The sequence below is a fragment of the Phoxinus phoxinus genome (genome assembly GCF_949152265.1).
Source record: "Phoxinus phoxinus genome assembly, chromosome: 20".
Lineage (NCBI taxonomy): Eukaryota > Metazoa > Chordata > Actinopteri > Cypriniformes > Leuciscidae > Phoxinus > Phoxinus phoxinus.
Genome location: NC_136895.1, coordinates 1,266,044 through 1,291,190, shown reverse-complemented (window position 1 = coordinate 1,291,190; position 25,147 = coordinate 1,266,044). Strand labels below are relative to the sequence as shown.

The window sequence follows — 25,147 nt, the reverse complement described above, 5'->3', positions numbered from 1 at the left end:
GCGCCCCGCCCACTCGCGATATTACCCTTCTATGTCTAAATAAATTATATGATGGAATCTTATAGCACCGGCGCCTAGCCTGTTAGTCCTCTAAAATTTATATAACTTTTATAAAAAAAAAAAAAAACCATCGCTTTGGCGCCCCCCATGGTGCGGCGCCCCTATGCGCCGCATATAGCGCATACCCACTTTTTGCGCCACTGCCTCTCATAGTCCGCCTTATCCCACTTTTCTTGTAGGAAATGTGAAGCTGTGGGTTTCATTGGCTGGTACAAGGATTTCTTCTTTTTTTCTGGCGAGTTCTGTGGTATAAAAATAAACATAGTCCGCCTTATCCCACTTTTCTTGTAGGAAATGTGAAGCTGTGGGTTTCATTGGCTGGTACAAGGATTTCTTATTTTTTTCTGGCGAGTTCTGTGGTATAAAAATAAACATTCTGACATAAACACTCTGTCAGCTAAACATTAAGATTAATCATACAGGTAATGTATGATTAATCTCCTCATAACAAACCTGTATGAGGAGAAACTCATTCTGAGGAAAATACATTCTTGTTTACATATTAATAAATCAGACACCTTTTGTCTCTTTACACTCTGTGTCTCCATGCCCTTGGTGTTGATGTCTCAGGTGAGAAACGGCAAACCTGTCAGAGAGAAAATCAACATATACATATATATGGTCATTCCTGGTATGCGGTGTTATAGGCTTCGAAAAAGTACATGATTTTCATGTTTTTAGCATTCTACCAAAATAGTGACATGTTTAACTATAAGGAATACATATTGGTCAAGGTCAGGGACTCAAAAATTAATAGTTTTAACAGTTACTAATCACTGAAACTAATAGTGGTACTGATGTTTCTATGAAAATAATGAAATAGATTTTTTTTTTTTTTTTTTTTACATATAGACATTTACATTACAGTATAACTGCCATCAATTTCAACATTATTAGGCTTTAAAAATAATTTTTTAATCTTAAGATTAACCTTTTTAACAAATCTTTATATTATTATTACAATTTCAAAGTTAAAATTTTAAGAAATAAATCATTTACCCATTTCTGAGCTCCAGAAAATCAGGCAAAATTAATCAATGAGGCTCTTTTTATGCATTTTATATACATTTTATATATATGTACAGGTCCCGGGCAGTCGGGAGGACTGTAAGCAGTTTAAAAACTTAACAGTAAATGAGAGAGAGAGAGAGAGACAATAGTTAGTGGTTGCTTAAAGGTCCTATTTGTTGTCTTTTAACAGGGTGGCCGCGGGTCCTTAAAAAGTCTTATATTACATTTCCTGAAAATAAGGCCTTAAAAAGTATTATTTTGTCTTATTTTCAGATTTGATGGGTCTTAAATATTTTTTCTCATGTCACCGCGAAAATGCAGTCAATCTGTTCAGCCAAATATATTTCTTCCCGGTAGTCTATGCGCTGCGTTGTTTATGGTTAGTTCAGAACGTAACCATAGTAACAGAGCGTAGCCTACTGCTCAGCTTTTGATTACGTTAGCGAGTGTAGCCCAGGGGCGGACTGGCCATCTGTGTGATCTGGTGAATCACAGAACGGCCGGTACTCCAGGACGGCCGGCGGGCCGGCCCACCACCCGCCACGCACGCAGTCATCACCTGTTTTTTTTCCGTTAACGCGGCCGCGGGTAAAAAACGGAAAGAAAAGGGCGGGGCTGAGAAGGCAAAATAATTTATTTTTTTTGCGGAATTTAGATACTGAAGCCGCTAAATGTCGCAAACTAACTGAAATATTTAGCAGCACAGCCAGCAGCAGCACCTCGCAGTTAAATATTAGCAGCAGTGAAAAAGTGAGCCAGACAGCTGTGCAGCAACATGCCACCAGTGATGATGAGGGACAGAAAGATGAGCTGTTCCACAGGTAGATCCAGGGCAAGTAAGTATGGAACATGAGAGGAGAAAGAGAGTTACTTGCTAGGGATGATGTTAGGAAGTGATATTCAGGTTGCTACATTTTTAATGATTACAGTACAGTAGTTAAAACAGCAAAACTTCAACATTTTAGCTGTAAAATGCCACATGCAGTAGCTAATATTAAGAAATATGTTGTGCTTTTACTTTTAAATATTTTGGTAACGTTACAGTTAGGCTAATTGCTTACAAACTTTGAAGATTTTGAATACAGAGGTTACATTTGTAATGGTGTATTTTCATTTAGATGTGGTATTATTATTTGTGCAAGATTAATTAATCTTGTGTAAGATTAATTAGTGCATAAATTAATTAAGATTATTAATTATTAGATTATTAAAGTAATAAATTCATTTTAAGACAGCATGGAATAGATTATATAATATGCTGTTATCTATTCCATGCTATCTTGGAATAAAACCTGTTTTTTTTTGTTTTTTTTATCCATTCCATCATTTGTTTATTCAGGTTGAGCTTAGACCAAGAGCAGAGAAAGACACCCACTCCAGCTCAACTTTAAATTACTTTAAGTGCCCCAAGTCAGACAATCACAGCCTAGATGTTTTTTACACAGGACTGCAGTGTGTTGAGACATTTATATGTAGTATTCAAGTTAATATAGAATAATATGCTTTTAACAGGGCATCACATATTGCTATAATTTAGATGGTATAGTATCATGAGCCAAAATTAAAGTCTTGTGACACTCATGCCAGGCGTTATTGTTGTTGTTGACGAGTTTCCGCGCGCCGATTGCTTTGGGCCGGGCCTAGTCAAAGTCCAGGGCCGTTTTTTAGTCCCAGTCCGTCCCTGGTGTAGCCTATGCGCGGCAACGGTTGATACAGTAGGTAGCTAATATTGCTAGCAACATGGAGAAATGCAAGTTCAATAACAAATGGCTTGAAAAGAACGAGTATTCTTGGTTAAGGTCAGTACCTGGAAATGCTCACGAAGCATACTGCGTTGTGTGTCGGAAGAATTTTCAACTTGGGACAATGGGGATCAGAGCGGTGGAATCGCATGTGCAAAGCAAAAATTTTAAGTAAAGAAAAAAGTTGAGGAAAAAAAAATATTCATACAGTATATAAAGGATTGTTTACCAAGTATATTCACAACAGTTCAGGAGTAAACATACAGGTTATATAGAGAGATGAGAACACAGACATAACACATACACGCATACATACACGCACACACACATCTATTCACATTTACTTGATTGTAGCATTTGTTCATGGGACCTAAATGTTCTGAAAATATTGTAATAATAAATAAATAAATAATGTAAAAATAATTTTGGACCGCAATTACATTTTTGTGTTATCTTTTTGCATTACACACATTTCTAAATGTTCTTAAACTCAACTGATTGTCATGTTACCATACTGTTCATTTTGAACAAACATCAGTGTGTTTACTTGGAAAGATTACTGTATATTTACACTTGATATGTATTTCCATCATAAGTTTGGTCTTAAATTTTATTTAGATGTGGTATTAAAAAGTCTTAAATTTAACTGTTGATTAAACAGGGTGTATACAGTAATAAACAATTGTACTTCAGAGTCATAAAGACACTTTGAATCACATGATTCATAAATACATTGAAATGCATATAACATATACTTAAATCAAATCACAATAAATAAGTAAATAAATAAATCAAGATAGGAACTAGGGCAATGCGATATTGAAGAAAAATGCGATATGCGATATCTTGCTAAATAATGCGATATTCGATATGCGATACGATATTTATTTTTCTAAAATCAATTAAAATTGTACTAAGAGAAATCATATAACCAAAATTTCAAATTATTTAGGGGAAAGAAATCACTACAACTTTTGAAAGTGAACAACAGCAGTTTTTTTTATGTTGCATTAACACAAATTACATTTTAACATTACATTTAAATGTTACAATTACATTTTAACAATGTAAACAAACAGAAAATAAAAATATCACTAATACTTTGCTCCACTATATAGTTAGGCCTACATCAACCTGAAAACATGAACATTCAAGTAAACAAAAACACTTGAGAAACAGTGGAGTTACTACTTTGCTCTCTTTTTGTTTTGTTTTTGCCAAGTCAGATTTTAGCATTCATGCTAAAATTGTTAAAGATTTTTGGACAAGAAAACCAGCATGTCCACTTTGCTTGGTTTCAGGGATGCACGCTGACATGTAACTACATTGCCTGATGTGCTGAAAAGTCTTTCAGATGGTGTGCTAGTGGCAGGCACACAAAGATATTTTTCCGCCAGCTTGCTTAAGTGGGGGAAATTTACCTTGTGAATTCCCCACCATGCCAAAGGGTCCTGCTCACTGTGGATTTTGGGGATCAGAATGTAGCTGTTAAATTCTGCTTCAATGGTTGCATGGTCAGAGGATTCATAGGGAGATGTGACTGAGGTCTGTAAGAGGCTTCCTAAAGACTTCTTCATCCTCTTTGTACTTGTGGCTGTGGCACTTTGACATGGCTCAGCCTCAGCACCTGACACAGCAGCACCCACTGATGATGATATGGCAACAGCAGGTTGTGCCTCCTAGAAAAAAAAGAAAAGGAAAATAATGATTAGTACCTCCATATTTTATTAATGAGCTCAAATCATTCTTGCTATATAAAATATTCTTACCTTCATTTCTGATTTTATCCTTACACTAATTTCTTCCAGTTGTTCCTTAGGAATGTAGTCTTTTTTGAACCTTGGATCAAAAAAAGTGGCAATGTTCAAGAGAGTTTGGGTTTCAGGATCCTCATATTTTGCCTCCATGTAGCCCAGCACTTTGGTTTTAATTGAGCATGTCAGCTCTGTGTCTTCCTCGTCAGCAGCAAGGGTTTGTGTGCTCAGTAAACGAAGAACTGGAAGTAGATAGGAAATGCTCACGTATTCTTCCCCAGACAAAGCATCTGTAAAATCTTGAAGTGGCTTCAATGCCTTGTTTACGGACTCAAGGACCTCAATGTCCTGCCAAGATGGAACCAGATGTCTTGTACTCCGATTTTCAGAGAGAACTTGTGACAGAGCCCTCTGCTGTTCCAGGATCCTTTCCATCATTTGTTGCTTAGTGCCCCATCGTGTAGGGCACTCTGTGATCAGACCATGTTCTGGCAGGTTAAGCTCTCTCTGTGCTTTCTTTAGCGCTTCTTTCTTTTTCCAGCTATGGGAAAAATGTCCCACTAGCTTTTTGCACACTCCTAGAGCACGACTGATGCGTGTATCACCTTTGACAGCATTTTCTGGATAAATAGAAATAAAATAGTTTCAATCGTTTTAATTAAGTTTTGGTTTCATATTTTTTAAACATTAATTTGAATAAATCTTACATCTATAATTTAATGTATAATTCAATTAAACAATTAATTTAAATATCATCAACACTAAAATATCTGTGACAGTATACAATAAAATGTGTTTAAAGGGTAACTAAACACTAAACCAACATTTTTTTAGTTAATGATCTGTACGAATGGAGCTTCATAAATGCTGTTCATTGATTCGAGTACTTTTTTAAACATTTGAGTATAAAGTGTTTTAATTTTCAAATATATGGTGTAAAAACGTCTGAGTGCTGCCCTCTTCAGGTCAAACGGAATCTCCTGAAGTAGGGGTACTCTCTGACGTAGGGTACTCTCTGACGCTGCGAGGTCACCACGCCCCTGGCAGCCCCTGGTATAAAAGCATCTGGTTCAGTCAACACCAGAGCGAGTCAGGAGCTGGAAATTGGAATTACGAGTTTTGAAAACGATCAGGATAGCGTATTTTAGCATCTAGTTAGCATAGCATTTATAGTTATTTAGATTATTTTGTGTAGCCTAGGTAGTTATTTAGCATAGTTGTCAGTGTTGTTAGAAGCATAGTTAGTTAGTAGCATAGTATTGCATCAGTTAGGATAGTGTAGATTTTTAGCATTAGCTTTATCTGTATTTAGTACAGTGGTTAGGCTGGTATAGGTGTAAGTTAGTGTTGCCGGTTGCAACAGCACTGCTGGACTGTAACGTTATAACTTCCCACCAGACTTAGAAATTAGGCGCCAGTGTTTACATGCACTTGTGTGCCAAACGCTGCTCTTCCTGCATGGACTCCACAACCGCCGGCGCGTTTTGCTGGATTTTTTTTTTTCACATAGCGGCAAAATATGCTTAACGTAGGTCAATAGTAATAATAATCCACTCAGATACTGGACCCATTCTCTCTAGCGCGGCTGCTTCGCTAGCATCGTCGGATGCCGATCGCGAGGCGGGAGTTAATGCGATGCGACACCGCAGTTTGAGCTAGCGGCTCGAATTGATATGATTTTAGCTCTGTGTCCACAGACAATTCCTCCACTTCAGGTGAGAAAAGTCCTCAACTTCAAATGACCGCTCTGTTGCAAAGCTACTTGCGTCACTCTCCATCTTAGCGAGTCTGACAGCAGCTGTCAGTCACTGCGGGTCTGTCAATCACCCGCTCAGCCCCGCCCTCGGTTCGTCCGTTGGGCTCTGCCCACTTTTCCAGCATTTTTCAAATATTGCCAGTGGGTGGAGTCAGGCTCTGACCAGGGGTTTAGTTACCCTTTAATGAAGTTATTATATGTTAAGATAACTAATTAAATATTCTGATATAAAAAAGTAAGACTTACCAATAGCAAGGTGCAGTCTGTGCCCGAAGCACTGTAGTCGGGGCCAACCATTTATTTCCGCCGCTTTGATCATATTGGTTGCGTTGTCCGTGGTAAAACACACTAGACGCGCCTCATTCAAATTCCAACCAGACAAAGCCTCTCGCAGTCCCAGCGCTATGTTTTCCCCACTGTGTTTACTGGGGAAATATGCTGTCTGTAAGCACAGACTTCTCATCTTAAAGGCTTTGTCAATAAAGTGAACCGTTAAACTAATGTACGGCTCTGTTGTCCTACTGGACCAGAGGTCCGTTGTACACGCAAAATGTTCGACATCTCTCAGTTCCAACATGACACGGTCGCGAGTATGCTCGTACATTTGGGGGATAGCAATGCGTGAAAAATAGGTTCGAGAGGGAATGTTGTACCGTTTGTCGATGGTATTCATCAGGTGCAAAAACCCTGGTTTCCCGACTGTGGCGATCGGAACCATATCCTTTGCCAGATAGCGTGTAATGGCCTTGGTTATCTCACTATGACGGCGGGAACTTACAGGATATGGTGTTATGCTTTCGAAGCTTGATGATATGGATTGTTGCTTGGGTTGGTGAACGAGGGTTGATTCACCTGAGCTTGAAGATTTTTCTGCCGAGCATTGCTGATACAAATCGTTGTGCTTTGCTTTGAGGTGACTGAACAGATTTGAAGTGTTTCCCTTTTTCGTTGCTACACGAGATTTACATGTTTTACATATAACTTCAGTCTGCATGTGGTCATCTCTTTTAAATCCAAAAAACTGCCATATCTTTGAGGTGCTTCTTCGTTTTGGCACTAAATCGTCGGCAGCAGCTGCGGATGTCTCAGGCTGGCTCATTTTATCATATTAGTTTGCTATGAGCGCGTCACTCACTGCGTGCTGGCTTGTTGATGGTCAGACGTCAGAGCAGTGAGCATGCGGGCGCACACACACAACTAACGTCCGCATGTCAGATGATCTGTGTCGTAAAACTATATAGCTTTGTATTATTTTGTTCATTTATCGCAAATCATTACGATATGCATATCGCGATATGCGAATTTGCGATATTTCGATATTTTCGATATATCGCACAGCCCTAATAGGAACCTTAATCATATGTACAGACATGCTACACAACTGGCTGAACTCGTAAGTATACACAAATGAACTTCTTTATAACAAACAGTGGCGGCTTGTCCCCCCATCAACATTTCAGAAATTAACATGTGTAAAAACATTATATTAAAATGTAATAATAAAAAATAGTTTACTCATGTGCCGGCTGGTAGTAAGAGCCTCAGAATTTAATAAAAACTGTCTTTAATCGATTAACTATTTACTATTTTCAATACGTTTCATGGTCGAGGGACGCCGGACACATGGGTGTTTATGTGAGTACACAAATTCTCGGGCAGCATGTGACCTGAAGCTGGTCTCTGATTGGTTTCTTAAAGATCCTCCTCGGGGCGCAAGTCGTTGCGTCCCTGGCCAATCATAATTGGATACATGTTATTTTATCCAATCTGATTGGTTCTCGTCACCTGCCATTCAACTGTACGCGGCGAGAAATAACCTTGCTTGCTACTAGGCTGATCACTTTTTATTACGCAATGGCAGCAGTTAATCCAAATTCTGTTATTTATTTACAAAAAACCCTTTCTCAAGACTTTCGCTTGAAGAAAAAAATAAAAAAGATTAAGGATCTCGGACCGGAACAACCAGATGTACACATCCAGCAGCAGGCAAGTGACAGAGGACGACAATATCATTACAAACGGAGCTTTACGCGCGCTTGTTACGAGAAACGGAGCTGGCTGACTGGATGTGATGTTAGCAATGCCCTGTTCTGTTTTCCCTGTCTTCTTTTTCAAAGTGTGATTGTGGCTTTCAGCTTATGAAACCCACAAAATCTAAATGTCATAAAGCTTTTCTGCTGAAGGAAGCATTAAGTGCTCTAATGTCCTGGAAGTCCAGTGTCAATGCAGCCGTCTACCAGGATATTTAGAGCACTTCATGCTTCCTTCAGCAGAAAAGCTTTATGAAGATGCTTTATGAAGATGAAGATGATTTTCAGCAGGATTTTCACCTGCCCACACTGCCAAAATAACCAAAACCTGGTTCAACCCTTACAAAAATAACCTACAGGAATCCTGCAGGAATATTATGCAGATTTCCTACAGGATTTTCAGCTCATTTTCCTGAAGGAATACCTGCAGGAATTTTATGAAGGAAAACATGCAGGAATTAGCCTGGGAAAACCCAGACCACTCTCAGTTGTAACTGAGTAAGGGTCTGGCAAAGCTCCATAGACAATTCATTTCCACAGGGGCGTCACCAACGGACGTCGGATAGATCTAAAACCAATCAGAGCGATGAATGACATGACGTATGCAGAGCGACGGAGAAGCATCTCGAGACTCTCAGCAATTCTCTGTTTGTGTTAACGAAAATGACAATTTTAAATCGCTTGAAACAGACGCGATAGCTGATTCGAACGAGTGATGTTGTGATGTTCCACGGCGGCATCCATCTCTGTAATGTACAAAATCTGCGTCACCGTCTCTGCTCTGTCGTCATCGTGTAAAGCCCGCCCCAACGTTTCTGATTGGTGCCGCGATTTCGACGGATTGGAAATGGGTTTCAATGGGCTCTTTGCCAGACCCACTTGCAGAGCAAATCTAAATTTGCCGGAAGTGGTCTGGGTTTTCCCAGGCTATGCAGGAATTATATCCTCCAGGAATTACATCCCTGCAGGGTTTTAATATAATATAATATAATATTTAACTTCCTGCAGGACTGTTGTGCATGATGCAATTATTGCAGAGTTGCAAGTTGTCTTCTGCACGATTCATGCAGGGGAATTTACTTCACAACAAACAATGTATTTTCACAAATGATTTATTTTATTTATTGAAACTGTCAGAGCAGAGCGAAGCGGAGTCCAATTCACAGCCAAATGTTGCTCTATCAGATAATAAAGCCTCTACACTGGTTTCCTGAAAAAAAAGAACAAAAAATGTTTTTAATTGTGTGTGTGTGTGTGTGTGTGAGAGAGAGAGAGAGAGAGAGAGAGATGAACGTATGAGGTGTGAGAGAGAGAGAGAGATGAACGTGTGAGAGAGAGAGAGAGATGAATGTGTGAGGTGTGTGTGAGAGAGAGAGAGAGAGAGAGAGAGAGAGAGATGAATGTGTGAGGTGTGTGTGTGTGTGAGAGAGAGAGAGAGAGAGAGAGAGAGAGAGAGAGAGAGAGAGAGAGAGAGAGAGAGAGAGAGAGAGAGAGAGAGATGAACGTATGAGGTGTGAGAGAGAGAGAGAGAGATGAATGTGTGAGAGAGAGAGAGAGAGAGAGAGAGAGATGAATGTGTGAGGTGTGTGTGTGTGTGAGAGAGAGAGAGAGTGAGAGAGAGAGAGAGAGAGGCGAGCGAATGACAAATTATTACCTTACTTGTAACTTGTGCTCATCATTTAGCTTTTCCCTTAGTGCTGCCCTGATTAACTTTTTGGGAACATCAGGAAACTTTTTTGCACTGTGTCTGTAAATGCAATTCCACTTATCATATCTGATAACATGATTACAATTTTACACTGTACTGCAAAATCATGTTTTCATCATTACATTTTACTCACCTAGGATCAGCACAACTTTGTCCTGGTCAAGAGCTGGCTTTGCTATAGCGTCTTTGTTAGCATTGCCAGCTCTTCCAGATAGCCCATGTGTGGCCAATGTTTCTCTCCCAAACACTGCCACCGCCAGATCTTTTACCATGGCAGAACATGATGTGTTGAACACCCCGTCCACAACTTGTCAGGACAGCTGTACTAACTCCTAGCCCCTGTGTCTGTCAAGAAAAAAAATGAGGGACACTATATCTAAAAGCATTTAACGTTGACTACATAGATACTGTGCAAAAGTGTTAGGCTTATAGATTCTAAAAAGTTCTATATTTTGCTTTAGTGTGCCAGCTGTATTATAGGCAAGGGGGTGATTATACCAAATTTGTATTTTGTTACAAAAGTTAACATGCCCTCTACGACTTCTGCAGAACACGTTACGTGAATATAGGCTATATAAACAAACAAATATATTTTTATTCACCTTTTCAGGGGGATTCTTCTGTCTTGAACTATCTTGTGGTTGATTAACAAGAGGTTCATGGTTCATGCTCTTGAGCATTGGAAGAATTTCTTTAAACAAATAAAAATAAAACAAAGATTATTAACAGACAACCACAATGACAGATACATTGATATATGGATAGACAGAAATACATAAAGTAATAATACCTTGTTGCAGAGATATATTAAGAGCTCTGAGATGTTCATTTTCTTGTTTCAGTTTGCGAATTTCGTTTTCAAGTCGAGTTTCTCGGCTTGAAGGCTCTCCAGCCTGACTGTCCATGCTGTTTATTACTTGCATTAAAACGCTATCCTTTCTTTGGATGACCTAAAGATGGACACACAATATTAGTATCTCGGTGTCATTCATATTTGTGATTTAAAAAAGTATCATAAAAGTAGCCATTTAAAAGATGTAGGTATTACTTGATGTTTGACCGGAGGCTCTTGGTCAGATGATGGGGACTGAGTTGGAGTGTATGGTTTTTTTTTCTTTGCCACTCTTTTTGCTTCATTTAGCATGCATGGCTGTTTTTTTCTTTTCCCCTCTAGCCTAAACATCCTCCTGAGGGTTTCTTTGCTCTCTAAAGGGACAAAAAATACTCAAGTAGGAATACTCAAATGACTGAGTCTTGTTTGCTGAACTTTTACCATCAATATCTATAACTGTGGCTGGGGAACTTTCCTCTTCATACACCACATCCACAACATCTCCAGGTTCAAACTTTTTTTTTAGTATGTCCTTTTATAGGGACAATATCATAGGTGGGAGGCTCCTCCCTCCATTCCACCAGAACCCATGTTTTGTTCATTTTCTAAATAAATAATTACATGCATACATATTTACATACATACAATAGAATGTACATAAATAAATGTATACATTAATAAAATATATATTAATCCAAAGGTGTACAAAACTCTAAAGTCTCATCATTCACATTCATCTGTTGCCTTCAGCTGATTGTATCCATGACAACAGTGTTACCTTTAACGTCAACAAGCCAGCGGTCTCGTCCGGTGCAGATAATTTATTTCTAATCTAAGGTAAGAAAAGGGTACAATATATCAATTATTAGTGATGAAAATAATACAAAACAAATTAATGTTTTTTGTTAACAATAGATAAAGCAAATTTTTGTATAGTAATTTATTTTAAAAAGTTTTGATAGGCTGTATCATTAGCCTATAATATAGCCTATAATGTCATCGACAGCAAAAAAAAGAAAGAAAAAAATCATCTTCATATGTTTTAGTGTTACAAATACACATTAATTTAGAAAAGTATAACAGAACAGTAATTTAAAGCATTATAACGATACAATTAATATATAATAAAAGGCGGACTTACCTTCACAAGACAAAGTGACAGTTGAATGACGTTTAATGACGTCACGTGAATCGGCTACGTGTAGCGAGTAGGGCGTCAATGAAACACGTCACCTCAGTGAATCGAATCTCTAAAAAGATTCATTTACCAGTTGTTTATGTAAGTTACACGAGCGTCTTTTTTAAGGGGGGAAAGACTCTTATTCAACATTCCTTGAAACACAGAGTCTTTCACGACCAAACTTTTATTTTCTTTTAAAAAAAATAGCCTTCTAAAATAAAATAGGCCAATGTGATCCTATTAATACTAAGTCAATTTTGTCAAATACCCAGATTCGTTATTGTAGCCATTTAGAAAATGTTCTCATTAAAATTTGGATTAAGCTATTTGGTTAATGAAAAAAAAAAAAACATTATATTTACAAAGAAATAACACTAAATTGTTTCTTTTTGAAGGATACAAATGGAGTATAAAGTATACTTAAACGAAGAGGCACCTGTTCCAGCAGCTACAAAAAGACGATGGACACAGAATATAATAGGTTGCTGAATTCAGAATATGCAAATAACTGTAATTCAGCCAATTTGCTTCTTATTGTACAGTTACACATTGACTTACATTAATCAAATAAGCAAGACGTCTGCTCTTTCTTCTTCTTCTTCAGGCGCAAAAAAGAGAAGATCATACAAGACATGGCTTATTCCCGATATAGTTGAAGTAATTCAGGTTTTGATGTTGGCCTAAAAACATTTTCAGTGATAAATTCATGGTCATTTGTTGTAGACAAGAAGCCATGTCTAACATGCTCCTGTATGTTTATAATTGCATAGGAAAACATTTCCATTGATGACAGTGGTGACAATATCAGCCAATCTAACAGGAACTCCCCTGATGCTCATGTGAGAATAGTTTATTTAAAAAATTTTTTAGAATTGTGATTCTTTATTGTCATAAGGTTGGCAATTCTTTGTTCCTTTTCAGCCAGTAGCCTACATATCTAAATTGGAAAGTGAAAAGTATATACACTAGTATATTGAATTCAATTGAATTTACATGCATAAAACTGGTGGTCCAAGTATCTGTACGTCTTACAGGAAACCTTTTCTTCTGATGATGAGAATGAGGTCGTCAGCGATGCTGATGGGAACTTTTCAGATGCTGATGTGAGTGTTTTTTCCGATCTTTTTTTTTAATCCAATGTTTTTTGCATACATTTGTAAATATCTGTGTTCATATATGGATTTTGTTTTAATGTGCAATAAATGCGCAATTTCTGACAGGAAAGCTTTTCCGCTGATGACGAGGATGATGTTTTTAGCGCTGCTTATGAGAACTTTCCACAGACTCATGTGAGAATGCAGCTTTGAATTTGTATCTAGTCTATAGTCTCATACTTTTTTAAAAACACACACTTCTTTATGTGTAAGCTTGTAATTAGTGCAATTTTTACTTTCTAGATTGACAGAAACCACAGTGCAGTTTGTGAGGGAAGCACAGAAGAAAGAGAAGAGTGGTGTGTGCCAGTGAGGAAAAAATATATCCAAATGCCAAAATCACTAATGAAGAATCTCTACTGTGTATACTTGCCTACAGCCTCAGGCATACAACATCCAAAGTGGCTTTGAGTGACTTGTTAGATCTTATCAATCTCCACTGTCCTGATTCAACCAATGGTGTTCCAGATAGCTTATACAAGTTCATGAAATCCTTTCACTGTGACACTTTTGAAGTCCAGTATATTTGCCCATCCTGCCAATATTTCTTTGGTAATGAAATCCCCACCCATTGTTCTTCATGCAATGGTACCCCAGGGGACATGGAACACCTAATCAAATCTGGCTCTGTCTTTATCAAGTTATCTATTTCAGATCAATTAAGAGGTAAATTTCAGGATACAGATTTTTGTCAGTCTCTGAATTACAAATGGTCAAGGACAAAGCGCAACTCAAAAAATGTTGAAGACATATTTGATGGCACTATGTACAAATCTGTTGATGCACTAAATCACCCACATTTGGCGAATATTTCAGTGTCATGGAATGTTGATGGTGTTCCAATTTTCAAATCTTCTCCTTTTCATATCTGGCCACTTCAAGTTACAATTAACGAGCTCCCCCCTAATCTTAGGGCAAAGCATGTCATTCTTGGCGGTTTGTGGTTTGGCCCAAGAAAGCCAGAAATGAACTCATTTCTGCAATCATTTGTTAATGAATTGCGAAGTCTTGAAAACCAAGGGTTACCTTGTCAGTGGAAAGGAGAAAACTCAATAGTCCATGTTTACAGTTTGCTTTGCATTTGTGATTCAGTGGCTCGGTGTGCTGTACAAAATGTCAAGCAATTTAATGGAGAGCATGGTTGTAACTGGTGTTACCAAAAGGGTGAAGTTGTAGAAAAGGGTAATGGGTTTACAAGGGTGTATCCTTTGCAGTCAACGGAGCCAGAGCTGAGATCACACAAAAAACACACTAAAGAAGCTCAGCAAGCTGTTGATTCTGGAACATGCATAAATGGTGTAAAAGGTCCATCTCCTCTAATGCTGCTGATGTTTTTTAACATGGTTTCTGGATTTGCATATGATTACATGCATGGCATATTACTTGGTGTTTGTCGCCAGCTGACTACCCTATGGTTTGACTCCAAATACCATACAGAGCCTTGGTACATTGGAAGAGAAATCGAGCAAATTGAAAGAAGGTTACTTGCCATTAAACCACCTGCAAGTATAACCAGACCACCTCGTTCAATTTCTTTGCGTAAATATTGGAAAGCTTCGGAATACAGACACTTTCTCTTATTTTACAGCCTTCCTTGTTTGTTCGGCATTTTACCCAGAAAATATCTTGAACATGTACTACTTCTAGTACAGGCTACATACATTCTTCTTCAAGATTCAATTCCCCCCCACGACATTGATAAAGCTGATGGCCTTTTAAAAGCATTTGTTGGCCGTTTTGAGTCTCTGTATGGAAAGTGTCATGTGTCTTATAATGTCCACATACTTGTACATGCAGCAGCATCTGTGGAAAATTGGGGTCCTTTATGGAGTCACAGTGCATTCTTATATGAGTCCCATAATGGACACCTTCAGAAACTCTTTCATGGCACACAAGCTGTAGCAGAACAAATTGTTTACATGTTTAATCTTTACCAACATGTTCCACGACTCATTGCTGCTGTATTCAATGATGAACAAACACAGCAAAGCAAAAGCTTTGTTGAAAAAATGTTGGGAGGCACCAAGATTGTGAAAAAGTGTATTGGTAGTTCTAGCGTGATGTTTCTTGGATGCCCACATGTACGACAGCCAACCCCAAGAGTCTTATCTCCTTCAAGAGTCAGGTTTTAGTGTAAATAAAGCTTTCAGTTTTTATTCTAGGGCTGTGGTTAATGGCAAGCGAATCCATTCAAAAGGAGCAAAATCTTTATCTAAAAGAATCAATCATGCAGTTCAAACCAAACATGGGTCTATAGCATTAATACGATCATTTATAGATGTAGGTAATGCACAAGGAGAGGGTCATGCTTTCATTGATGTTATGAAAACAACAAGTAATGACATCAGCAAAGACAGAGAATCGGGGATAACAGCAACAAGCATTTTAAAAGAAAGAGGAATAGACTCAGTTGAACTTGTAAAATGCACAGACATACATTCAACCTGTGTCTACCTCAAGGACCTACCAGGTATTGCAAATAAATTTTTTTTTGGATTAAAAATAAGCTGGATTAAAAATAAATAGCTGGATTTGCATCTTAATGTTATACAAGGTAAAAGTGTACAGTATACAGACTCCTATCTCGTGAATGTTGAAATGTCTCGGATGCTTGCATAAATGCATAATTTTGAAATGATTTAGAGAAATGGTTAATTTTTTATAATTGCATATATCTTTTCTTACTCTTAATTTTATTAATTTATTTGTTAAGATTCATTGTTTCTATTGCTGCCAACAGACAGAGCATAAAATATAAAAAAATAGTTCCATGAAATGAATCTAATTAAATAAATTGCATGAATTGTATAAAACTACAGCAGCTATCAGAGTTTTATTCTCTAGTCTAGACATTATATAGCCTATCCTGAATCCAAAACCTGTAGGTATGTATTTGTCATTTTGTATTTATTTATTTTTTATTTAAAGGAAAAAACTCATGTAAGGAAACATTTTGTTTCTGCATGAGGTGCACGACAGCCCAGACTGCTGTGCAGGACAAGTGAAAAGTCCTGCAGGATTTTATAATTCCTGCAGAAAAAAAATGTAATCCTGCAGGATTTTATAATTCCTGCAGGACTGCTGTGCAGCACAAGTGAAAAATCCTGCAGGATTTTATCATTCCTGCAGGATACCTGCAGAAAAAATGAAAATCCTGCAGGATTCCTGTAGGTTATTTTTGTAAGGGTCAGCTGTTCCAGTGTTAAGACAATGGGAGAGCGAGGCGACCGAATGCTTTCCTCGCTCTAGTGGGATCGCGCCGCATAGGTCATAATAATTATATCGGGTTTACGTTGGCTCACGGTCGGCGTTCATTTCGGGTTTACGTTGGATCACGGTCGGCGATCATTCTAATGCCACCATCTTCCAGATATCTTGCCGATTAGCTACCGATCTCCATAAGACATCTCACCGAGGCACTTTATGTCGGGCAGGTACCCGCGCTCCAACGTCGGCAAGAGCTAATTTGTTGTCTGGGTTACTTCAAATGTTTACAATCGATATGACGTTATGAAATGAGATTGGAGTAAAAACATGGTGCGTTTTGCTTTTCAAACACACGTCGCGCGACTGACTCAAACTCTCACAGCGCGTGCAGGGAACATTCCCTGAAGCATCGAGCAACAGTTCAATGGCAATATGAAGTTTATGCAACAATAACACTACCTAATATAGTTCAGAATTATTTCTTACCTTAAAATATTTCTTGTCTTCAAATCACGTTCTTCTTCTTCTGATGTAAATCCAATAATCTCACAGAGTGTCTTCCAAACTCGACGACTGCAGAGGACTGATAAAGTTTGGCAGCGCTTTGTTTTTGAGGTAATGAGCGCGTTCACGCGACATTTGCTGATATGTTTTGCGCGTGTGGGTGTGGTCACATTAAAGGGCACCTATTATGACATTTAAAATGTTCCTAATGTTGTTTAGGGAGTCCCCAACAACAGTTTTACATGCATGCAATGACAAAAAACACTTTTGTTGTCGTATAATATGCATTTATTTTTACCTGATTTGTTCACCGACTCCCAAATGATTCGTTCAACGACTCACTTTTCCAAACCCCTCCTTTGCGTGACGCTAATCTGCGTTGATTGGTCAGATGACCCAGCAGTGTTTACAGAGATAATACTTATTGTTTAACACGGAGGACAATGATGCTTTTATCAATTAAATTGTGTTATAATAATGATTATAGTCCACTGCTTTGTAGTTTATAGTAAAAAACTAAAAGTAAGATAAAGAATTTAATGTTATGTTAGCGAGCATAGCCCAGAGTTCATATTGTAAAAGCACAATCAGTCTTTGTTTGCATTAGCCCGATGCATAAACATAACGTTTTTACAAAAAAAAAAAAAAACATGCAGTTACTACGAGGTATTATTCTATTCTTTAAGACAACTCCGAAAACAACGACAAACACTTCACATATCTCAATACAATTGTCATTGAAGACCTAGAAGCTAAACGGTGCTTACACAACAAACAAAATAATTATTAAGCATGCTACATAAAACATAAAATCAACAATTATTAATAACACTTACAGGTTGTGATGCGGAGGAGGAAGCTGATGCAAATACACTTAGAAATGAACCTTCCTTCAATATCAGCCGGCTCACGAATCCAAGTTTGATTGCATTTAAGTTGGTAAAGCAATCGTCTTCAAAATGGCGCGAACAAAGCTCAAGGCTCAGACTATACTTCTGTGGTATAGTTGTATATATGAATTGTAGCCACTTAGTCTTCAAATGCTCCTCCTTGGGCAGATGAAAAAAGTTGGCTTTTGAGTCGCACTTCAGAACACAGCATCTCGTCGCCATGATATTTTTCCTGCTGGCCTTGGAGCGCAATAAGTGGGCGTATCGTATTCAAATAACTTGACAAGTTGACGTCATCTAGTCAGAGAAAAAGCTTCGGTCTTCTAACGATTCATAAAAAATGACTCCAAGTCGACATAATTTAAAACTACACACTTAAATGATTAAGATACAGAGCTCATAAATGTGTGACAAGTATTCGCTGAGTTTTGTTTATGTTTTGAGACGTGCTCAAAAAAAAAAGTTCACGAGACGGAGAGGCAGAAAGCACACCCTGTTTAATTTCTTTATTTTACAAAAGCACAATGTTTTGTTTTGATTGTAAGTGGACACATACAAAAGTAGACAAGACTGCAGATTCTTTTTTCATATGTATTAAGTCTGTACCCAGATAGCAAAAAATATCCACACGGCTTCTTTTTGCCGCCGGCGCTAAGCTGTCGGCTATAGGTGCGTCCCGCTGGCGTGGATGAAACGTTTGCCGCCGAATACGTCACACCCATTTTTTGCGAGATGCCGCCGCCGAATAGCCCGCGGGCCGGCTGCTTCATTTTCTCTGGCGGTTGCCTCCGTCTAATGGACCGTGGCCAGCTGGCGGCAAGCCGCTTTGAAATACAGATTTCTACTCTCAAATCGACCAGCCATGTTGCAAACGCAGGTTGGGAGTTAGTGGAACTGACAGCATTTTAACTGTTGTTATTCTATTGTTAAATATAGCTTGTAAATCCTTGTGCCTCAGGTCAGCATTGTAGTTATAATGGTCTGTTCTACTACTGTTTTTACCTTAGTATTTTAATATATACATTTTATACATGTATATATACATGTCAAGTTTTGTTTAATCACAGATACAAGAGACAGATCTTATTGCAGCACAGTGTAAATATTGTGCCCCAGGTCAGCAATGCCATTATAATGGTATATTCTAGTCCAGAGCTTTACTCTAAATTATTAGGCTACCACTTATCCTATTGTTAGAAATGGCTTGAAAATGTGATGTTATATCTTGATTTATTTGGTATCCTGCACTTTCTTTGGTACCAAATATCCTCATTACTTGTTATGTTTACTGGTAATTATTTTCATCCTAGAGCTGACCTCTTTATATTATTAACAATTATTTGCAAGTGCTATAATTTACTGTAAGGCTGTTTTTTTTTACCAACATTTATTTGGAAACCTGCATGTTCTTTATCTTGTCTTTATATATATATATAAATATATTTAATTATTATTATTTATGTTTAAGTGATCTTACAAATTTTGTTTCAATGACAGTTACTGTACTTTGAAATGTGGAATTAAAACGCCAAATGTAAATTTGTCTGGTTTGAAACTGCATGCTATAAATATAAAACAAAATATATACAATAAGCGGCGGCAGATCGCTCAAACAGCGCTTGCCTCCGACGGGCCGCTGAAGGGCCGCCTTCGATATAACGGTGGTGGACAGCGGTTGGCCTACGGGCCGGCCGCGGAACGAAGGCGGTAGGAAGGCGGCTGCCGCTTTTAAAAAGCGGCTGCCGCCAGAGGTGCGCCCGCAAACGTGTTTGCGATTACGCCATTCTGACGCTTCTACTGCCTCCGGTGGTCCGCCGACTCATTGCTATCTGGGTATGACCATAAATGAGGGAGTATTTTACGTTTATTTAGCTGCTATGTGAAAAAAATCGTGCAAATCACGCCGGCGTGACAGGTCTGTGACAAAATAATGGTTTGATGTGTACTTGGCATAACTATTTATCATGCAAAATATTTTGCAGGTGACATGCACATTCTGCTCTACAGAAAAGAGTCCAAAACCAGGTAGGACAACACACACACAAACAGGTTTGTTTACGGAGGCTACTCTCAGTTGGCCCCAGCGTTGTTACTGATGTTAGTTGGATTGCAGTGGCTAGACATATTTTATATTCTATTTATGCACGTTACATTACACAAGCAATGTAATGTTTCATACAGCGCCCAACAAATTTGTAGGCACCCCTGTTAAAGGTGACTGAAAAACGTATTGAAAATCACAATTTGAGAATATGTCACATATTTGCGATGTAGATTATTTTCATGTATTAACAGAGGCAGAAACAGCTGAGACGGAGACTGCAGAGGCAGTTGAAGGTAAAACATGTATTTCTGAGATTTTATTCAGTTACACTCACACCGTTTTTTTTTTTTTTTTTCACGTGTCAATAGTAGCAAAAACGAAGGTGGAGGTTGTTGCAGGTAAACAATTAATTAGTTCTGTTGAGTTATACAGGATCATCCTTTTTATTTATAAAATTTGAATGTGTCAATTTGACTTCCTGTCTGTTCAAATGATGCAGATACTTCAGATGCAGAGGAAGAGGAGGAGGAGGCATCGGGGGAAAAGGGTATATAATATTATGATACTGTACTTTATGTTCTATCTATACATGTAAGGTTGGGCTATGTGATATAGGCCGTCTCGCCCCGTGTTTTCAATGCCTAATGAAGATCTGATGGGATTGAAACGTTGCGTTGTTTTCAAGTAAATACATTTCCTTTTGGAGCATTAAACAGGGGGCAGACCACACCACAAAAGCAGACCTCTTCTACTATATTTGATACAATTGATGATTTTTTTGGATGTGCGCACCACAACTATGTTGAGTAGAGTAATGACTTATGGCTAGAGTAATGGCTTATTTGTCAAACAATATGATGTTGTTCACTTAAGCCTCATGGTTTTATAGGTGATCTTTGCAATCCTAACACATCATTTTTGTGAACATCAAAAACCAACATATCTGTAGACACAAGCACTTTGTTTCAGTAGAGGAGCTGCAGAGGAGAAGCTCTGCACCAGAAAGGTTCTCCAGTCACCTCATGGTGACTTATTTGAGGAAGGCAATTATTTGCTTATATCTTTATATTACTTATCCCTTTCAATTATTTGAGGGAATTGAAAGAGGCAGGGGTGCAGCTGAGTCCGTATGGCTCAAACACTATAATGTGCACCAAACTATTTGAAGGTAACATGTATGCAGTCAGAACTAAGCGATTTCTTAAAGGTGTACATTCAAACAGATTCCCTTATTATTGGATTAGGTGTTCCCACCAAAGGTTGTAGAACTACAAGTTTTAGAATGTCAGCCATGTTGGAGGCATAAGTAGCCTAGGTGAATGAATGAGGCATAGGCAAACAAATGTCAATTACAAAATGTAAACGGTTTAGTAACTAAAATATAAACTACATTAGTAACATGTTAAGGTCTCATTTACTCATTGGCTCCTTTTGTGTCACAGAGGAGTGCCAAGGTCTTGCTAAAGACCTAGGATATTTGACCAAGGAAATACCCTTCAAAATCATAGGCCAGCAGCTGGCCGAGCGAGGCTCCAGAAGAGAGGATCATGACTTGAGGTAAAACATGCGTACTTTTTCCTTCCACTTTTTAAGTCTTTCTCCTTCTGAATTGGCACAATATTGTTATGCCAGTGCTGTCACTCAATTCATAATTGTACTGTCTGTATATAATGTAACTTGTCTCAGAGATTTCTTTTGTTTGTTTACAGTGCTGAACTCGACATAATCGAACAAGTGTTGGGCAACAACATGGACATGTATTCAAACGTCACACACACACTTGGACCCCAAGTATGCCAGGTTGTGTTTCAGATCATCAGAGAGTGCCTTGTTGCAAAAGCAAGGGCTCTAGAAAATTTAATTTTGACACTATTTCTGACACAATTACACTGTGCTGCAAACTGTTCACTGTTAAATCACTGCAAAAAATGCAATTAAACAATATTTTTGGGTTAAATCTGTTTATTATTATTATTTAGCGTGTAGCAATACTGACTTTAAGTATAACTTGGGGAAATTAGCACTCAAATGGGAAATTAAATATTCATGGTTTTGATGAATATTATTTGCATACGCTCTAAAATGGTTCCAAATATGGGCTTATACCGTTTTGACCATATGAATATGTATCAGGATTACTCCGGACAATATACATACAGAGAAAAGGAATGATCTTAATCAGTCGTACTTGGAAATACAACTTTTAACCACTAATGCGTATAACATATAATATTTACCTCAACACTTCGATCCGTTTAGTTCTTGGCAAGCAAAATTACATCCATATGGCCATTAATGGAGATAACTTACCCCCCAAGAGATCAGATCGGGAATATTTAAACTATGCAATGTTTAAAAGCGTGGTAGAGCGTTTTTAAAAGGTAGCATAGAAGATCTGATTTTCAGGGATTTCAGATTTTATGGATTCATAAAACACATGTGAACTCAGGCAAGGATTAAATGAAGTTTAATAAAAGACACATTAAAGTACGTATACGATCAATCTTAACAATATGCATAAACAAGACAAATGATTATAAAACGATTACGTAGCGTGTATATATAGTAACACGATATTAACCAAGAGATGGAGAGAGAGAGAGAGAGAGAGAGAGTGAGGTATGAGAGAGAGAGAGATTACACCGTTTAAGGAATACTTTCAATAATCAAGAGACCGGAGGATTCTCAGACAACCTTAACTCGCTTTGTTTCAAAGATCAGATTTGGAATTAGCCTACTGTGTTTGTCGTTGGAAAGTCGTCTGGTGCGAGCGCTGTTTCTTTTGGAGCCTCGCGGGTTTCCAGCTTGCGTCACGTGGTTGTTTTTACGCAGAGTGGAGACGCTAAGCTTTCGGTCGTTAAAACGCTGGATCAAGGAAGTAGCTTTAAAACTTGTATAAAAATAAAGACTTAGTCTTAGAAACGGAAAGTAAACGGAGAGCAAGGCTCTCTGAAGCGAGGTTGAAGTTTAGCAGTTAGAGACGCTAGCCGTTTAGACTAGAACTAGAAACTAGAGGCTAGAGTGGTAAACTAGAATTGTAGCGCAGAAGTGAAGAAGAGCGGAAGACACCGAAGATGAGCGCGTCTCCGAAATATGAATGAAACAGGAGCACGCCCATTCTGAGCCTGGGAGCCAGTCACGAGTGGGGATTCTTGTGGCGCCAAGATTCCTTTGTCTGTGACGACACGCCTATTCAGCGCGTGGGGAGAGGTCAGAATTTATTCTGACATTATTCTACACATCGGTAAATGTTTAATAATGCATAATAGCTTGTTTTTCAACGTAGATTCGGGTTCGTCTAATTTTCTGGTTTCTGATCATACCAAATTTGATAGAGTTTAGATTTGGTTAAAGAGAGCTATATTGATTTTTGGGTATTATGCGCTTCTACTGGTTGTTTTAATCCGGTAAACGCACATTCTTCATCAAATTGACCTGTTGACCGCGCAGTTGACCTGTTAACCTAAAAGGGTGTAAAACATGTGTTTGTGTGCGTGTGTTTAGCTTTGAAATAATGCGTGAATAGCTTCTCACGACGGGGAGGTCCGTGGTTGAAAGACCCCAGACGCTGTGTGCGTCTTCACCCGACGATAAATTCAATTAAAACTCCGGGGTATCTCACCTTATCTAGGCAGAGAATCAACTAAAAGCTTTCAGCACGCGTTAATGTCTCTGGCAAAAGGGGAGAAGACAATTTGGAATGCATTAAATCACAAAGTCTGTGTTTTGTCTAAGTTTAGCAAAATGTCAAGAAACCTCTTAGCCATGCAATAAGTCAACAAAATAGAACATGTATGCTTTATCTATCAACATCTGGCAATGGTGCTACAATCGCTTGTATCTTCTTTTTTTGCGCTTTTTGTAAAGCTCTCATTTGGCTTGCTCTATCCGCTGGCGATAAGCATGAAGTGCATGTATTTTTCGTTTTCTTGACACAATGCCAAAACGATTGAAGGCCACTGTGTGTGGCCTCTTCACTGTAGTGTACAGGTCACTACTATACATGTAATTTTCTGATTTGCTCCACTCCAGTAAATCTGTCAACATAGACTGAAGTTGAACTTGTGCATTGAGATTTGTCGGCACAAACAGATTTTCGCTTCCAGCTGTGGGACATGTAGAATGTGAATTGTTGGTGGTTTGCAGGCAGTCAGCAACATGTACCGTATTTTCCGGACTATAAGTCGCTCCGTAGTAAAAGTCGCATCAGTCAAAAAATGCGTCATGAAGAGGAAAAAAACATATATAAGTCGCACTGGACTATAAGGCTACGGTCACACTGCAGGCTGAAACGACCCAATTCCGATTTTTTTTGCCCCTATGCGACCTGTTTCTGATCTTTTCATGACAGTCTGAACGACACAGATCCGATCTTTTCAAATGCGACCCAGGCCACTTGGGTATGTGGTCCAAATCCGATACGTATCCGATCTTTTGAAACTTCAGTCTGAACGGCCAGGTCACATGTATCCGACCCGCACGTCATTGATACGCTACAAACGTCATAATTCTGCGTTGAAGTAGGCGGGAATGAGAAGATAAACAACAACTATGGCGGATGATGCTGAGACCAGTCAATGGAAGGGAAGCGAGGTTTCAAATTTAATTAATATTTGGGGGGACAGCTCTATTCAGGCCAAACTTGAGGGCTCTTATCGGAACTGGGCGGTTTATGAAAACATTTCCAGCGAAATGGCCGAGCGTGGTTACAGACGATCCTGGCTCCAATGCCAGCGAAAAATAAAAAGCCTCCGAGCCAAATACAAGGAGGTTAAAGACTGGAACAAACGAAGTGGTCGTCAACGTATCACTTAAAAAAAAACTTTAATATTGCTAAACAAGCTCCACTGTTGACATCCATGTTTAGCTACTTCCACAAACAACAAGTGACGTCGTTGACCGTTGAGTACTCTTCTGCGCATGCGGGTCACTTCTGGGTTATTTCAAGTTCACATTCACACATGAGATCACAAAAGGTTGCATTTAATTGGAAATGTGAACGGCCTTGCAAAATTTTAAAATTTCTTCAAAAAATCGGAATTAAGCCCTGCAGCCCTTAGTCGCATTTATTTAGAAATTTATTTCACAAAATCCAAGACCAAGAACAGACATTTAAAGGAGCTACTAAAAATGAGCATAAACCATGTTCATCACATACATATTGATATATAAAAATTGTTTTTGGATATTACATTTGAAAAAAAAAAAACTGAAGAAATGAAAATAACTACCTAGGTTAGCAGATTACATTAAACCACACAATGGAACATGTTTT

General features: G+C 38.4%; 2 protein-coding genes and 1 long non-coding RNA gene across 7 annotated transcripts in view; 1 reads left to right on the top strand and 2 right to left on the bottom strand.

The window, feature by feature from the left end:
• Window positions 1–21,826, top strand: part of LOC306988267 (uncharacterized protein) — a 32,812-nt gene extending 10,986 nt beyond the window's left edge. For 2 of the 5 annotated variants that reach the window (XR_013795362.1, XR_013795363.1), the window contains 5 exons: window positions 19,811–19,853; window positions 20,124–20,165; window positions 20,372–20,419; window positions 21,315–21,429; window positions 21,582–21,826. Coding sequence is in view for 3 of the 5 variants with exons in the window: in XM_079593072.1 (XP_079449198.1) it covers window positions 19,793–19,853; window positions 20,124–20,270; window positions 20,372–20,419; window positions 21,315–21,429; window positions 21,582–21,810 (600 nt within the window). In the remaining 2 variants the exon portion in view is untranslated. Of the gene's footprint in view, window positions 1–17,620; window positions 19,854–20,123; window positions 20,271–20,371; window positions 20,420–21,314; window positions 21,430–21,581 lie in introns of those variants that run through there. The other 3 variants (XM_079593074.1, XM_079593073.1, XM_079593072.1) reach the window with 3 other exon arrangements.
• LOC306988096 (E3 SUMO-protein ligase ZBED1-like) lies at window positions 785–8,524 on the bottom strand. The gene is made up of 3 exons (XM_079592836.1): window positions 6,570–8,524; window positions 4,583–5,187; window positions 785–4,492 (listed from the first exon to the last, which is right to left on the bottom strand). Exons 1-3 carry the CDS (start codon window positions 7,420–7,422, stop codon window positions 4,064–4,066), a joined length of 1,887 nt encoding a protein of 628 aa, XP_079448962.1. The 5' UTR covers window positions 7,423–8,524; the 3' UTR covers window positions 785–4,063.
• Window positions 8,719–12,181, bottom strand: LOC306988268. Its single transcript, XR_013795364.1, has 3 exons — window positions 10,195–12,181; window positions 10,008–10,100; window positions 8,719–9,563 (listed from the first exon to the last, which is right to left on the bottom strand). It is a non-coding gene; the product is annotated as an uncharacterized lncRNA (long non-coding RNA).
• Window positions 21,827–25,147: the final 3,321 nt, after the last annotated feature.

Excerpts from the sequence above, each read along its gene's own strand:
- LOC306988096 (XM_079592836.1), bottom strand. The coding sequence starts at position 7,422 with ATGAGCCAGCCTGAGACATCCGCAGCTGCTGCCGACGATTTAGTGCCA. Across the intron at positions 5,188-6,569 it reads CAGACTGCACCTTGCTATTG|AAAATGCTGTCAAAGGTGAT; the intron begins GTAAGTCTTACT and ends CTATTTATCCAG. Across the intron at positions 4,493-4,582 it reads GGATAAAATCAGAAATGAAG|GAGGCACAACCTGCTGTTGC; the intron begins GTAAGAATATTT and ends TTTTTTTTCTAG.